Source organism: Lactuca saligna, chromosome 5, assembly GCF_052625555.1.
Source record: "Lactuca saligna cultivar CGN05327 chromosome 5, ASM5262555v1, whole genome shotgun sequence".
In the NCBI taxonomy this organism is placed as follows: Eukaryota; Viridiplantae; Streptophyta; class Magnoliopsida; order Asterales; family Asteraceae; genus Lactuca; species Lactuca saligna.
In genome coordinates, this window is record NC_136421.1 from 239,630,767 (window position 1) to 239,648,913 (window position 18,147).

An 18,147-nucleotide genomic window follows, 5' to 3' on the forward strand; every position below is an offset into this window, starting at 1 on the left:
AAATCCTCTAATGGACATTTAGTTGATTGAGTAGCTCTCTTATTTCTTGGCATATTTGATTTCCCCTTGCTTGTCCCTTCAGCTTTAAATTATCAATATTTCGATCATATACAATATTAACTCTTCTAACATTGTGATAATAGGCTTTTTCCTAGCATCAAATATGGTGGCATTGAAGCTTTCACACATACCATTCTCTATAGTAGCACCGCATCTTCTATTTTGGTAAAATGTCAATGATCAAGTCTTTGGGTCTTTATCCATCAGGTACTTATGAGCACTTGGATTTAACAACTCAAGATCTTTCATTGTAATTTTAAATTCTTGTTTAATTGTTGATCTTGCATCTCTCAAGAATAAAGTACTATAGTGGACACCATTATACATTTTCTACAAGTTTTGATTGATGTTCCTAACACATTGTCTGTGCTCTGCAAAGGGTAGCATATCTTTTAGAACCTCAATCAAACCTTGTAACAATAGACACTAATAAGATTAGATACCAACCTACCATAACATACATTAATAAAAAAGTAGTAAATACCTTGTTTTGATTTGACATTAAGTCGTATTCATTTCCTAAATTCAATTTCAAATCATCAATAAGATTATCCAAAAACCAGTTCCAATTCTCTTTGTTATCAACACATACTACTACCCTTGCAACGAGATAAATCTAATTGTTTGCATTTATGCCAATAACACATAGTAATTTTCCCTTACAAATTCCTTTCATAAAACAACCATCAAGTCCTATTATCCTTCTGTATCCCTCTATCCATCCTTTTTTCACTCCCTCAAAGCAAACATAGAATTTACTGAAGTACTTCTTCCCATCTGGCATGCAGTTGATATCAAGTTTCACAGTAGAACTTGGATTTGATCTCATAATCTCTTCTCCATATGACCACATCTCTACATAATGTTCCACAAGAGTTCCATCTATTATTTGTAAAGCATATTTCTTAGCCCTCCTGCATTGCCCAAGACTCACATGAATACCAAACTTCCTAATAACTTCTAATCCTAATTTTCTCACACTCATCTTGTGTCTATACAAGATTTGTTTGGTATAATGAATTCCTATCCATTCACATGAAGCCAATCAACCTAACTTAAAGTTCCTAGTACAATTATGTTCCAAGTTCAAAGATTTATCTCGAATGTCTTCATCACTCATCCATGAGGCCCATAACCTGAAGGTACACTCACCCTTGTAACATTGTGACAAAAACCTTTTCCTATCATTTTTAATAAAGCACAATTGCTACCCATTGGCTACATCATAGTCGCATAACATAGTTTTTACTTGAGCTGGATATTTATATCTCATACCAAGTACGGGCTTTTGTTTCTTCCAGTGTGTTGACTCATTAAAAATGGCATGAAGTTGAATTATGTATTCACTTTCATCCTCATTTCTACATAATAGTTGGTATCCTGTTGCTCCCCTCCTCATGGACATACAATTTAGACAAGAATTCATCATTACATGTTCTATTCATAGTCACTACTTCCTTATTAAAATCCATTGTCACATCCCTAACGGTACATATGTCATCATCCCTATTAATAATACAAGAATCATGGTCATCATCTTCTCCTTTAAACTCAAACATATCCTCTATTTTATCATCAATATGGTCCACATAAAGGGATATTTGACCATCAGTTCCATATGCATCAAAGATTAAACTTGAAACTCCACATCATTCGCAATAGGCATATTGTAATTTAAAAGAGGATTACCTGACTCATAGTACTATAGCTTCTTAAAATATAATTGCATGAAATGTTCGAGAAAAGTAATACACTCTAAGTGTGTCATACCATAAAAATCATGATTCGTGAAGGCGAATTTCATTCCGTTAGTGTAAGTGAAGTAACAGTGAATAAACACCCCATTAAGTTGAGCTCCAGTATAGGACACATCGCAGGGGAGTTCTGCTAGGTTTTTACACATCGAATACACTCTAAACTAGGTAGCAAAAAAAATCAAAACTACGACATACCTAAGTGTACCTATAACCGATGGATCTATGGTTTCATGCTAATTACATCTACCTTAGAAAACGAAAATACAAAAAAGAAAAAAATACCTCTTATGTAGTCCTTGATCTCCAGGTTTGAGATCTCATCCTCCACAAAGTTGCTTGGATGAAAGGACCCAAACCAGAATCCCTATAATGGTATCACACCCAATGACACCAAAGAGTGAAATAAAAATAAATAGAAGAAGATTCAATTTCACAAACTCTAAGAGGATCAGAATTTGTCCCTATAGGAGGAGGAAGAAGAGTTGGTGAAACTTAAAGCCAAGGTGTAAGGAAGAATGAAATCCTTAAGGCAGTATTTGTAGCCTTGGATGCCTTCTTAGATTGTACTCCTTCCCATGTGGGACAAGGAGGCAACCATGAAATTCACTCTCTTTCCTATGTGGGATGGAGTGATTTTTGTCCAACCCTAATTCCATAAGGGTTCTGTAATATTCCTAACAAACCAATTATTGATTAATTGAATATTCAACCCTTTAATTAATTAATCTGTTAATTAATTCACAAAATATATTTTCAACTAGTTACTAATTAATTATTAAACATAATAAATAATAAACCAATTTCTCATTTATGTATTCTACTTAATTTGGGTCTTGAGAGCAACCTAAAAGGACTATGTTATTATTAGAAATATTACCAATAGTTAATGACCTTGGACAATATTTCCAATAATCTCCTGCTTAGACAAGTCATCAACTATACAAGGAAAAATACTTTTCAAATAATCAATAGAGAGTTAGCCATCAAATGCAACTACCAAACTATTGATCCAATCAAGATTCAACCCTTAGATAAGTGATCAACTATCCGTTCATTCTACATATCTGTATGAACTAGAGACATGGATAATGGTCAATCTAAAAATTCAATATTATGTTTCCCAATATAAATTTGTGGCGACTGCATCTGACTACTAAGTTGAACACATCAATTCAAATTAGGTCCCAACCAAGCACTTTAGATGTTAGCACCAAATCATCAAGGGGCCCATATATATCGCTTCTTATGTTAAGGCAGAAGGAACAAATAAACTTTGACTACATAGTTTTTGTCTACTTCATCATGTTACATATGGACATACCCTTTATAACTACCAGTTATAGATAGCATTGGAGTAGACCAATGCATAACAGAATCATAGAGCAAAACCCCACATGTATCTACGTTTAAAGAACAAAAGATATTATCTTCTTGGAATTACTCGTGACTAGATCCATGAAGTAATCTCTAAGTCGCGGGTTGGTCCAATACTTAAATCTCTAATAAAAACTCATGAGTATTAGCACTATCTCTATGTTATGTCCCATCACTATAGACAATCCACTAATACTCAAGACCATCTTAAATCACTACTTACTTCCAAGAGTATGACTGAATGTAGACGATTGAGTAAACTAATACTCGGGAAATGGGTTCCAAACAAACAAAAGGAGAACACAATAATAAGTTAATTGAAATGTTGATATCCATCATATATTAAGATCTCTAATTAATAATCGCCAAAACGAATTAACACTTATACTTATTAAGTTCTCAAGTTTAAAATAAACTAAACTAAGAATGCTTAAGCTATATCCTTTTCAAATGTAATGCCTCTTGACTTTGTTTGACTGTCAGACTTAGTCAGTGACATTGGCTTATGGAATGGATCAAGAAGATTATCTTTCAATATGACTCATTGACTTTGACATCTTTACATTTGACTTACTATAAAATGTGTTCGTACTTACTAAGTATGTATCTTGTGAATTTGTGTGACTTGGGATCTAAAATCGAGGTAATTTCACCCTTATAGTCACAAGAAACTTCAAAAGGACCATCAATGATTGAATTTCAACAAAGATGTCACAAATGAATCTCTTTTAGTCACGTTGTTTTCTTTGCAGTTTAACCAACTGAAACATACTCTAATTTTGTTAAATCTACTATAGTATGTTACTTAGTACTCTTCCAAGCTAATCCATCACCATTCAGTACAAGCATGCATCCTGACTACGAATATAATTGTCTTTATCAGTGTAGAAATTAGCATCAATGTAACTTTTACAATGATCTCTTCCATATTTTCAAGATCATTTCCTTTGTCCTCCTAGGAAACTTAAGAATATTCTTGATCTTGATTCATCGATTCTTTCCAAATTGATCTAATCCAACTTGTTATACTCAAGGCATACTAGTCATTAGATCTGGTACATGTCATGGCATATATGATCAATCCCACAATAGAAGCATGTAGGACATGAATCATAACCTCTAGATTAATAGTAGAATAAGGTCATTAACATCGCTCAACGTCATGCCATATTAAGCATAGATTTTTCTAAGTTTTGCATGTTGAGTTTTCTCAAGAGTCTATGTACTTTGACTTAATCCAATGAATCACTTTGATCTATATCCATATATCCTTATTATGTACGTGTTATTTTATCTCCAATGTATATCATAACGAAACAATTCGCATACGAAGCCAAGCTTTTACACTTGCTAAGTTAGAATCTAGGTTCCTATGAATCGTACACAAGGGTAACTATGGTGCTCCCGCTAGTACTGACATATATATATATATATATATATATATATATATATATATATATATATATATATATATATATATATATATGTCTCATCTATATTTCTCGAAATTCAATCTCCTTGAACTTTCTCATTGAAAAAAAGATTCCAATTACTCCCACTAGCATTGACATATATATGGCTCATCTTTATTTTTTGAAATTCAAACTCATTGAAATTTCTCATTGGAACAATTATCTCACTTGCAAGATGCTTATTTTAGTCCATAAATGAACTTATTAAGCTTATACATCCTTCACAACCTATCTTGGTTTGATTATGTGTTTGTTCCTATCCATGATTGTCTTTTCTTAAAGATCCACTTACACATAATCATTAAGGCCAAGTGCTTGATCTACCAAGTTTCAACATACATTGGCTGAATCTCGCTTTCGATGTATTCCTTCCCTTTTGTAGCCTTTAGGGCATACCATACGTTCTAGTAGTTGGTATGTAACATCCCAATTTTCAAGACCAAAAATTTCATTTTTGATGTAACGATTTAGAAAACATTTATAAGAAAACATCATCGAGTCACATTATTTCATTCACATGTTTCAAAACCATATCATAAAAATAGTAATAATATCAGAGTACATTCCCAAGAATCTCATAATGCAGATATCATGTGTGTGTGATGCGCTACTACCGTGTCGGCTCCTTCCCCTTCGATGAAGATGAACCTGAAAACAAAATTCAAAACTATAAGTACAAAGCTTAGCGAGTTCCCCCATCATACCACATACCATACATAACACATACTGCATAACATAACTGGGTACTAAATACCCCTTTGGTCCTGTCGACCGGTACTTTGCCTAGCATATCCGGGTGCTGGCCTCCCCTTCGGTCCTGTCGACCGGTACCTTGCCTAGCATATTAGGGTATTGGCCTACCCCTTCGGTCATGTCGATCAGTAACCTTGCCTAGCATATCAGGGTGCTAGCCTACCCCTTCGGTCCTTTCGACCGGTACCGGGGACTATTTCACCCTACTCTACCACATAGCATCCTAGTGCATAAACATACAAGTCATATACTGCCAAACTTATATGGGTGATGGCATACCCCTTCATCCCTATCGACCAGTATTGGGGTCTATCCTACCCCTTCTATCACATATCACATAACATCATAGCATACTAGCACATAATCATAACAGATAACAATATACCAGATAATTATCACAAATACAATTATCTCTACTATAACTCTTACTAGTGGGTCGGCCTTGGTGCCTTCGACCCACTTCTACTGGAAGGTAACCCACCTTAATGTCGTGTAGTATCTGAATTGTCCTCGATGATAGGATCACCTCCTTTCAAACTCCTCAAACTCCTACATGTAATAACCTTCCTTAATTACCATTTCATACTCTTAACCCTTTCAGGGGTCAACTAAGTTCAAAGTCAAAGTCAAGGTCAACACCCTGGTTAAAGTCAACTTTTGGTTAAAGTCAACATCTGGTTAACTCAACTCACTGAGTTGGCTCTTCAACTCGTCAAGTTCCATAATTCAGAGAATCTCGATTTCGCGATCTGACTCGTTGAGTTTCCCTTCAACTCGCCAAGGTTCTCCTTATGACAGAATCGAGACTTTCCATTTGAACTCATCGAGTTCATCTTCATCTAAGTTGAGACAATTGCTCTTAACTAGTCGAGTTCATCCTCCAACTCTTTGATTTCCATGATCTTCAAGTCCATAAACGAGCCCAATTTGCTGAGTCCTCTCCAAAACACAACAAGTTGCTCAATATCAGAAAAGATTGGGGAAACTACGATCCAAATCGCCGATTCATATGAGCGACTCGTTGAGTCCTTCAATGTCCAAATCCATACAACCGATTTCAATCGGTCTTAATGCATCTAAAATGTAGTTCTGACCTCCTAGGGTGACTATTACACGTAAAGTTACAAACTTTACCTGCAAGCAAGGTGTTATGAGCCAAAAACACCATTTCCAAGTCTAAAATGAAGTCAAGACCAAAAGGAAGGGTTAAAGCATGATAAATTTGTAAACTTTATGGCTAAAGGGGCTGAAAGGGATCTGGATCTGAAGTTACAACTTCAGATCACACTCAATACTCCAAAAAGGTTCACAAAATTGCTAAAAGATGGCCCTAAACTCAATATAGAGAGATCTAGCAATAAGGAAGTCAAGGAAGCAACTTTATACCTTAAAGGGACTGGAAATGGATCTTGAACCCTTGATCTACTGCTTCCTTGAACCTTCTAGCTCCTTCTTCTTCTTCCTCTAGCTTCAAGTTCACACAAACACTCTAAAAAATAACTCACACACTTACCAAAGCTCAAGGGTCACGAGTTAGGGGTTTTCTGGAGTAAGGGAGACGATGGGGGTTGCATGGGAGGCTGGTTAATGTGTTTAAATACGGTGGAAACCCTAAAATTTAGGGTTTCATCCAGACAGGTCTACTCATCGAGTCGGGGCTTCCGACTTGGCTAGTAGACTCTTCCACCCGAGTCCAAGATTTGCCTCTACTCGACGAGTTGGGGCCTCCAACTCATCAAGTCCCAGTGTAAAAGTGTAAAAATTCATATTTAAAATACATACTGAGAACTGGACGTTACATGGTAACTCTGATTGCTATCTACCAGTGACTCATATACGTCAGTACTATAAACTCTTATATAACTAGGTGCACGACATCCTCTATCAAATCTATAAGGAAAAAGTGGAAATAAGTGAGTTTCCTCAATAGCTCTTTCAATTCTAAATTGAATTCTAGGTCCAACTTTAGGTTCTTAGTTGGTTGACTCTTGAATCTTATGAAGATCAATTTGTCTCCCATTATCCTTTTTCGATATCAACTCCCTCTATTGGAAGACTGCCCTTCGAGTAACATACACTTCGTTCTTAGAAGGATAATTATCAGAAATGCTTGATGGGTTCTCCAACGAGATAACACGTCTCTATTTTAAGTTCTATATTGTCGAGTGCTTCATGAAAAACGTAAGCCTCGTAATCGTAAACTTACATATATATATATATATATATATATATATATATATATATATATATATATATATATATATATATATATATATATATATATATATATATATATATATAAGTGAGGAGTGAATCCCACTTCATATCTCATAGAGTGTGTCATGAACCTACTTAGTTGGTACAAGACCAAAGGACTTATCGTAACACTATTTATGGTACTATCCATGAATTGTTAGTAAACATAGCGCGACTCATCTAGTACAAAATCAATTAATGATTTGTTTCTCTATCCAACTAACACTTCTTCTGGCAGTGTTTTGGTGGAGATAGCTCGTGAGACTCTTTCACAATTTCTTAGACGATTGATAAAATTTTGAATGAGATGATCACTATCCTATCTCATCCTATTGCCCAGTTGATTCACAACTTTGCTTTATGAGAGGTCTAAACACCTAAAAGGTTCCAAACTCATGTTCATATGAAGTTGGTCATACCATGTATCGTGGTTAACCTGAATGGTCCATTCGTGCAAACTAATTCCAACAAATATTCACATCACCAATGATATATTCACCATCTATCTTGATAAACAAGATTTTCATTTATCATTAAGACTCTAGGTCAAATGATATCCAAAATCCAATCCAACTGGATACTTGGTAATGTGATTCTCATTTATGTATCCAAGACTATGATTCCACAAATACATTTCACCCAAACCTTTTGGATGTATTTGAACCAATACATATTGTGGTCAATCTTAACAATCCATTAGGTAAACTAATATCAACATATATTTCCACCACACTAATACATCTTATTCAAATATTTGAATCATCTTTGAACTATTGTTACTATACTAGCTTCATAGACTTCATGACTTTCTTTTAACATGTTAGAATTCTCTACATTTAATCAAGCCGAAACAATCTCATGAAACATTGTATAAAATTTTTGAATTATAAGACCATAGACTAAACATTTTAAAAAAAGTTGTCTTTTGATCCTCTGAATAGTGGCAAGGGCTTGGCATTCATGATCAAATTATCTTTTCCATACTTTAGTCTTCTTAATTCATTTTAGTCACTTCACATTCTTGAAAGTGTTAGTAATTAATCCTTAGAAGTAATTTTCAATGGTATTATAAATTCATATATCTGATTGAACACCAAACATAGGAGAACTAGTTATCTTTTGATCCTATGGATAGTAGCATGGGCTCGTAATCCATGATCAAATTACTTTCTCCATGTTTTAGTCCTTTAATCTCAAATATATATTAGGTATGTACACTTTCTTAGTCCTTTCTTTTTATGGAAATGAATTGCTATTAGAACAGGTCTCAGAATAAGTCTAACTTTGTACTTGGTGTTTAGGCCTAGATTAGGTATACCAACATGGATCGCCTTTTAACCCATGGGCAATTGGCTTTCTTCTTCTTGGCACTTCTATTTATGATAGTAAAAACATGGGAGTGTTTTGAAGTTTGAGTTTCTATGATTGGCCATGTTAGTTTCAAAAGGAAACCTCAACATGCTACACAACTCCTTCATGGACATTCTAAGTTGTTCATATAAAAATCAGAGTGAGCTGACTATATGTACATATCAACTAGTTGACTAACCTTAGTCAAATCCTAACTCAAGGGAATTCCATTTTACTTCAATATGTTAGTCTACGACGTACAATTGATAATTGCTCTTTCTAATAGATTAGAATCCAATGCTTGGAGTAACCTAGGAAAATCTTTATCAAAGGCATGATATTTCCTTTCGTTTGTGAGAACTATTATCAAACTACGAATTTAGACAAGATTGATCATCCTCATAGCTAATCCTTAGAGGTTTTGAAGCAGTAGATTTTAGTGGACAAGGTTATAGACATCATTCAATAACAATTTCCTTTGTAGTTTGTTTTACTTATCCTTAGAAAATAATCACCCTATATAAAATCATTTAAGAAGGCTAGGATCCATATTTGGATCCATGATGTGTAAAGGGATGCCGTAAACACACCATAAAGTTATTTAGGTATGCAAAGTTCTTTGTCAATTTCAATCACTACGAAATTCCTAAATCTTTGAGATTCATTGACTATCAATGACATGTTAATCTCAGATTATGTTCATCTCAAATTCAATGATGGGGTCGCCATGGATCACTGAACAAATGGTGAATCATCCATACAAAATCGCATGGTCCCCAGCCTAAGTTACGCTTGAGATTTGCGAGTTCCACATCATTCTCTGCTTATACTCTCAAATTGACATGTCGGTTAACCACGCGAGCTCCATCAACAAGTTATAAAGAGAATGTGTAACTTTCATGGATAACATAATATTCACTTTAAATAGATTGCATATTAACAATGAAAAATCGCATGGTCCTCGGATCAAGTTACGCTTGAGATTCGCGGGTTCCATATCATTCTCAACTATACTCTAGATTGATGTGTCGGTTAACCACACGAGCTCCATTAACAAAATATAAAGACAGTGTGCAATTTCCACGGATAACTTAAGACTCACATTCTATTAATAAAACATAATTTTGTTTTATACTTGTATTTATCATACTTTTAGATTGACCATTATCACTATCAAACCTTTTCGGTAACTCAACTCTCAAAATACAATATGGTGGTGCGGGTGGTAAGCACGGAGAATATTAAAAACCGACCTCATTAGTAATCATAGAGACCTCCTTAAACCCCTATATCAGAATCGGTGAGCCTAGTCGTGGTAAGACTAACAATGTCAATATTTAAACACGTAGGTGCGCATGTTGCAACTTTCTTATATATAATAGACACAATTCTAATATATATAAGTATAAGGGGTAAATTTAAAACTCTTTAAATGTAGTTGTCTATTATTAATTCTAATTAATTATGAGGACGCAATGTAATAATTAGTAATTCACGAGGGGTTAATATTTAAATTTATAAATTTCTATTATGAACAATAATAAATATTTAAATAATAAATAAATATTCAAATTTAAATAATCATATTCAAATTATATTTAACAAATCTTCAAATTTGAAAGATGAAAAAAACAGAGAAAACCCAATCCGACAAGCTCATGTCGTGAGCTACGATTAAAGTTTTTTTCAATTACGAATTTTTTAATCTTTCTTTTTCATTCAATTTCAAACAAGCATTTACAAAAAATGTGGAGCTAGGGTGAATGTGTAACTTTCATGGATTACATAATATTCACTTTAAATAGATTGCATATTAACAATGAAAAATCGCATGGTCCCCGGATCAAGTTACGCTTGAGATTCACGGGTTCCATATCATTCTCAACTATACTCTAGATTGATATGTCGGTTAACCACTCGAGCTCCATAAACAAAATATAAAGATAGTGTGCAATTTCCATGGATAACTTAAGACTCACATTCTATTAATAAAACATGAGTTTGTTTTATACTTGTATTTATCATACTTTTAGATTGACCATTATCACTATCAAACCTTTTCGGTAACTCAACTCTCAAAATACAATATGGTGGTGCGGGTGGTAAGCACGAAGAATATTAAAAACCGACCTCATTAGCAATCATAGAGACCTCCTTAAACCCCTATATCAGACTCGGTAAGCCCAGTCATGGTAAGACTAACAATGTCAATATTTAAACACGTAAGTGCGCACGTTGCAACTTTCTTATATATAATAGACACAATTCTAATATATATAAATATAAGGGGTAAATTTAAAACTCTTTAAATGTAGTTGTCTATTATTAATTCTAATTAATTGTGAGGACGCAATGTAATAATTAGTAATTCACGAGGGGTTAATATTTAAATTTATAAATTTCTATTATGAACAATATTAAATATTTAAATAATAAATAAATATTCAAATTTAAATAATCATATTCAAATTATATTTAACAAATCTTCAAATTTGAAAGATGAAAAAAACAGAGAAAACCCAATCCGACAAGCTCACGTCGTGAGCTACGATTAAAGTTTTTTTCAATTACGAATTTTTTAATCTTTCTTTTTTCATTCAATTTCAAACAAGTATTTACAAAAAATGTGGAGCTAGGGTGAATGTAATCATGAACCATTGGCTCTGATACCACTGTTAGGTTTTCTACGCATCAAATACACTCTAAACTAGGTAGCGGAAAAAATCAAAACTACGATATACTTAAGTGTACATACAACCTATGGATCTATGGTTTCATGCTACTTATATCTACCTTACAAAACGCAAACAAAAAGAAGAAAAACATACATCTTATGTAGCCCTTAATCTCCATGCTTGAGATATAGTCCTCCATAAAGTTGCTTGAATGAGAGGACCCAAACCAGAATCCCTCTAATGGTATCACACCCAATGACACCAATGAGTGGAATCAAAATAACTAGGAGAAATGTCAATTTCACAAACCCTAAAAGGGTTACAAATCCTCCCTATGGGAGGAGGAATAAGATTTGGTGAAACTTCAAGCCAAGATACAATGAAGAATGAAATCCCTAAGGCCTTATTTATAGTATTGGATACCTTCTTAGGTTTTGTACTACTTCCCATGTGGGACAAGGAGAGAACCATGAAATTCACTCCCTTTGCCATGTAGGATGGAGTGATTTTCGTCAAACTCTAATTCCATAAAGGTTCTAGAATATTCCTGATCAACCAATTATTGATTAATTGATTATTCAACCCTTTAATTAATTAAACTGTTAATTAATTCTCAAAATAATTTCCATGTAGTTTCTAATCAATTATTAACCATAATAATTAATAAACCGATTTTTCCTTTATTTATTCTACTCAACTTGGGACTTGAGGGTAACCCAAAAAGATACTGTTATTATTAGAAATATTACTAATAATTAATGAGTTTGGACACTATTTCCCAGAGGTTAACATAGTTACTGCTTGCGTGCTACTTCACTTTGTTTTGTAGAGGAGTTAAAAACCATAGATATTTCTCGAGGTTTTGGAGTACTGATAAGGAAAACGACAAAGAGCGGCTTAGATTAAGTTCCTCTTATTTACATTGATAATTACGTGGCATTTGATTTTCTTTTTGTTTGTATTTCTAATTAACATGTAAGCAATCTAACCGGCTCATTCATTTAGCTTGCTCAAAATGGTATAATTGACAAGTAATTTAAAATTTAGGGACTAATTATGTAACGCCGTAAATTTCAAAACAATTTTTCATTTAAAAATAATGGTTTAATTCTTAAAAACACTTTTCTTAATATCTCATTCATAATCAAATTACAAAACATAACTCCGTTTTCACTTGCATAATAAACCAGGATCCTCAAAATATGACTTTTTTGCTGGTGTGTACAATCAAGCCGGTGTCGTTCCGTGATTCTGAAAGAAACCTGGAACACATAACACAAAACACTGTAAGCACGAAGCTTAGTGAGTTCCCCAAAATACCACATATAACACATATTAGCCACTCGAGGCTATAACTCTGTGGGTCCGTGCACCCAAACTCTGTGAACCCTCAGGTTCTAACTCTGGGAACCTTCCGGTTCTAACTCTGTAAACATGCACAGCATAAATCACATAGAAATAATGCAGTACAACACATAACATACACAACATACAAATATTCTATCACATAACTCCGGTTACCTACTCAAGGTAAAGTATAGTGAGAAGACTCACCTGGCAATCCGAAAGCAATTATTTGCACATGCAAACCTCGGACTCGCCACCACCTAACACATAAGGCAAATACCTCTAATTAATACTTGAAGTCCCAACTCTAATTAACCGGCGATTACTCTTTCCCTCTCTAGTCAGGTAATGGGTAAAATATCATTTTACCCCTCCCTGACCTCTATTACCTCTGTTAACCAAAACTCTCAAAGTCAACATAAGACAACTCAAATCAACGGTCAACACTGACCAGACTCGGCGAGTACACAAGAGTGACTCGGCGAGTCCATGTGGGTTCCCTAAATCCTTTTTAAACCTCTTAGACACGACGAGTTCCCTCCCCACTCGTCGAGTTACTCGGCAACGAATCGCGGGGCAACCCCGACTCGACTCGTCGAGTCTGCCTATGGACTCGGCGAGTTGCTCCCATGACAACCCTCATCTGACCTTCTATGGTCAGATCTGCTTCACCAAACCATAGATCTAACTCCCTCAAAGCCAATAACCACGAAAAGGTCGAACCTTGGGCACTCATGCAAGGTTCTACAAGCTCATTTGGGTGAAACCCTCCATTACATAACAACCCTAGCTCAAACCTTCAAAGAGAATGCATAAAGCAGGATGGAAGGGACTCTCTGGACCTCTTTGGGTCCAGATATATGGCTTCACACTCAATGGGACACTATACTCCACAAATCAAGCCATAACAGAAGCTAGAAAACCCTAAAATCACCAATCTTACCCAAAACAGAAAAGGGAGAACGATTTGATACCTCTATGGTGAAGATGCAAGCCCAGAAGCTCTGAATCGACACCCCCTGACCTCCCTTTGCTGGAAATGACTACTCCATTGCACAACCACCTCAAGAATGCTCCAAAATGGCTCTACTTCACTCTCTTTAGCTCTCTGGTTCGATAGGGGTCTCTCAAAGGTGTAGGTGGCCGCCACTGAAGGCCATAAGGGCCTTTAAATAGGTCCCAAACCCGGACAATTAGGGTTTTCCTTGACAGCGTCGACTCGGTGAGTCCAAATACCCGACTCGTCGAGTCCCTTCATTAAACTGGTCCCCAAAACGCGATCCTACTCGACGAGTTGAGGCGTCAACTCGCCGAGTCTCGTCATTCCCCACTATAAATTACTCAAATTCCCATACCTGGATATCCGGATGCTACAAATTGCACAAAAAAATAAGTTCAGTGACCAATGCGGGGCAAACTCAAAAGTTTGTTTTGATATGGTGTCATTTTCCATAAATGAATGGTAATTACAGTTATTTTTAAATGATATATATCTCTCAACAATATGTTATTTAACATGGGAGAAAGTAGGCAAATGATAAACCAATCTAAGGTATATATTAATGATTTCCCGTTCAAATATAAATTTACACCCGAAAACCCCAAGCGCTTGATCCTAAAAATCACGAGTATTCAGTTAACCGAAACCGAAAAGGCTAGGATGGTCGATAGAGTAAAATATAATAGTGTCTTAACTGTCCTTGTATGATTCTTGACTGCCTACTGCCATCTAACAAGATAGACAGTACCAGTGGCGGAGCTAGATGGGTTGTTGAGGGTACTACTGGACCCCATATATATATATATATATATATATATATATATATATATATATATATATATATATATATATATATATATATATATATATATATATATATATATATATATATATATTTTATAATGTTTGTACACCATATAAAATTTTTTAGTGACAGCACCATGAAAACTTATTTGATGGGAGAAATTAATCTTAGTTCCCCGATAGATGGGACAGTATCAGTGCATTATTGAAGTACCTTCATGTTATCTTCAAGAAAGTTTCTAACTATTATTCTCATAAGACGATCAAGCCGCTTGCATGTGTAGGTCAGTAGGTAGATATCTTAAAGCTAGAACAAGATAGAACAAGGAATTGTTTTCTCTGTGAATTTAGATATCCTCAAAACTTTTGGATCCATGCTTTCGTATAGGTTCGATGAATACTACAAATTATTCTAGCCACAGGACTTGGGAAGATTCCATGATCCAACTCCTTTGATTGCATACAAATACAATCATAGAGACCTTCAAAGATAATCTTTTTGTCGTAGAGTATTAATTTTTATATCCATATATACTCAATTTTGTTTCTATTACTCATTTATTCTCCTTTCACTATAAAAAAAATATGTAACATCGTTCTGCTTTCAGTCACAAGCAAGAAAACCGCTAATTAAGATGGCAAACAATCTGGTTTTCATAGCAACATGTTTCTTCATTCTCCTTTATCCTTCAGCTTTAGCAAACCGAACACACTTCTCATGGAACGAAACATCTGCAGTTATTTCTGCTTCAAATGCCGATGGCATCTGTCAGTCAATGGTGCAGCCACGTGGCTACACTTGTGAAGAACACAAAGTGACAACAAAAGATGGTTATATACTAAGCTTACAAAGAATACCATTAGGACGCGCAGGTGGAAAGAAAGGCAACAGAATCCCCGTTCTTTTGCAACATGGTCTTCTAATGGTTAGTAATTAATTACTCCTTCCATTAATTAATTACATTCATATATCAATTTTTGTTTCCTTTAATCTTAATCTTTCTTACGAATCAGGATGCTATAACATGGCTGTTGAGCCCTCCAGATCAATCATTAGCTTTGGTTTTAGCCGACAATGGATTTGACGTATGGCTTGTTAGTTCACGAGGAACCAAATATAGCCGTGGTCATGTATCTCTCAAGCCTGATAGTGAGGTTAGTTGCCAATAAGCATATAAATATCTTTTGCGACAGTTTTTTTTTTATTGTTGAAAGTGTTACTAAAAATGAAATCTAGGCTTATTGGGACTGGACATGGGATGAGTTAGCAGCATATGATCTTCCAGCTACATTTCAGTATGTTCATCGTCAAACAGGCCAGAAACTGCATTATGTTGGTCACTCGTTGGTGAGAGCTCAATCTTTATATAACATTAATGTTATCTAATTATCATAGTAATTACATATGACCATGGTTTCATTTTTTGTATTTAATTTTTGCTTATTAAATTTTTAGGGAACTTTGATGGGAATGGCTGCATTTTCAAAAGGACAGCTTGTAAGCATGACAAGATCAGCTGCATTGCTAAGTCCCATTGCTTATGTAGGTCAGATCACGTCCCCATTGGGCAGAACTGCTGCTGAAAACTTCCTAGCTGAAGTAAAGACTCCAAATCTTGAATATTTTATCAAAATTTAATAACCTTTTATAGTAATATTCTGACTGTTTTCTGTATAACAGACTTTAAGATGGCTGGGACTTCACGAGTTTAATCCAAAAGGGTAAGCTTTAGTGATTTGCGAAAGTTTAACGGGTGTTGCATGTTTTTTCACACGGGTCTTTGTTTATGTAATCAGGGATGCTGTAACCAAGCTTCTAAAGAAAATATGCGTGAATCCACTCATCGATTGTACCAACTTGTTGAATTCATTCACAGGTATCATAAATAAATAAAATACAAGTTTTGGATTTGAAAACAGTAAGATTAAAGAACTAAAACTCGAGTCTTTTATGGGTTTAGGCAAAAACTGTTGCTTGAAGCCTTCGATAGTCGACGTTTTTCTAGACCATGAACCTCAGTCAAGCTCCACGAAGAACTTGATTCATATAGCTCAAAGTAAGTTTTCTCTTTTATATTCGTTGATTGTATTGTGATATATATTATCAGCATGCATCAAATGATCTTTATTTATGGATCGAGTTTTTGACAGTGATAAGAGAAGGAACAATTAGAATGTATGATTATAAGGATGGGGGACAAAACAGGAGGCGATATGGGCAGTCATCACCTCCTGCTTACAACATAGCGAACATACCTAAGAACCTTCCACTTTTCCTGGGCCATGGTGGTGCTGATTCGCTTTCTGATGTTGAAGATGTGAAGCGTTTGTTGGCAATACTCAAGGATCATGATAAAAACAAGATGGTGGTTCAATTTAGGAAGGATTATGCTCATGCTGATCCTGTTATGGGTACAAATGCTAGACAAGTTGTGTATGAACCTCTTATGGCCTTCTTCAAGGTCCACTCTTGATTCGAATCTTTGTTTTTTGTTCAAACGTGTGTAATTTCGAGTTCATTTGTTGTTAATTTCATAATTTGTACCATTATTTGCATGTGAATCAAATTTGAAACGAGGTGGCTTTAATTTTTAGAGTTGGAATTGTTTACTTGATATATACTTTTTTCTAGGATAACAGCGAGTTATAGTTCTGAATCGAAAAATATATGCAAAAGAGTTCGAATATAAATAAACGAGAACTTTTTAAATATAAATTATCCCATTATATGCCAACTTTGGTTAAAGGTTATTATTTGATTATAATTTGTCTCCTAAAGTTGCAATAATTATACGAAAGAGCACAAGTCCAGACCCATCATTAATGATTGTAAACTAGACCGAACGGTTTATTCCATTTGTACTAAATGATAAATGATTTAAGCAAATGTCATTGGTGTTGTTTATTTGTATAAAAGAACAATGTAGTCAAAGACATAAACAAAAAAACAAAAGCTAGAGAAAAAAAATACATTGTAGAAAAACAAGCGTCTTCAATCTTTTCATTTCTTCGATGTTTCATAGAAAAATGTTTGTTCTTGTGTAGGAGTAATTCTGAGCAGCAAAATTATATCCGGTGACCATAAAATTAACATAATCAAATTTAGTGTACGGATGCTTATCAGAAACAAAGAGATCATCACAGTGAACGACAGCCGAACGCATAGATTGTTGTTCATCGCAATCTTGAGGCTGAATGTCAGAGCTCTTCTTTCGAGAAATCACCTTCTTGAACAATTTCTTCTTTTGAGAAATCACCTTCTTCAACCATTTGAAAATATTCATATTTTAGAATGCAAA

The 18,147-nt window shown here is 34.7% G+C and overlaps 1 protein-coding gene across 1 annotated transcript; it reads left to right on the forward strand.

Annotated features, from left to right (window-relative positions):
* The first annotated feature begins 15,483 nt into the window (after nucleotides 1-15,483).
* Nucleotides 15,484-17,343, forward strand: LOC145046425 (triacylglycerol lipase 2-like). Its single transcript, XM_078994714.1, has 8 exons — nucleotides 15,484-15,774; nucleotides 15,863-16,003; nucleotides 16,086-16,196; nucleotides 16,305-16,448; nucleotides 16,530-16,570; nucleotides 16,646-16,725; nucleotides 16,810-16,905; nucleotides 17,000-17,343. Exons 1-8 carry the CDS (start codon nucleotides 15,484-15,486, stop codon nucleotides 17,320-17,322), a joined length of 1,227 nt encoding a protein of 408 aa, XP_078850840.1. The 3' UTR covers nucleotides 17,323-17,343.
* The last annotated feature ends 804 nt before the right edge of the window (nucleotides 17,344-18,147 follow it).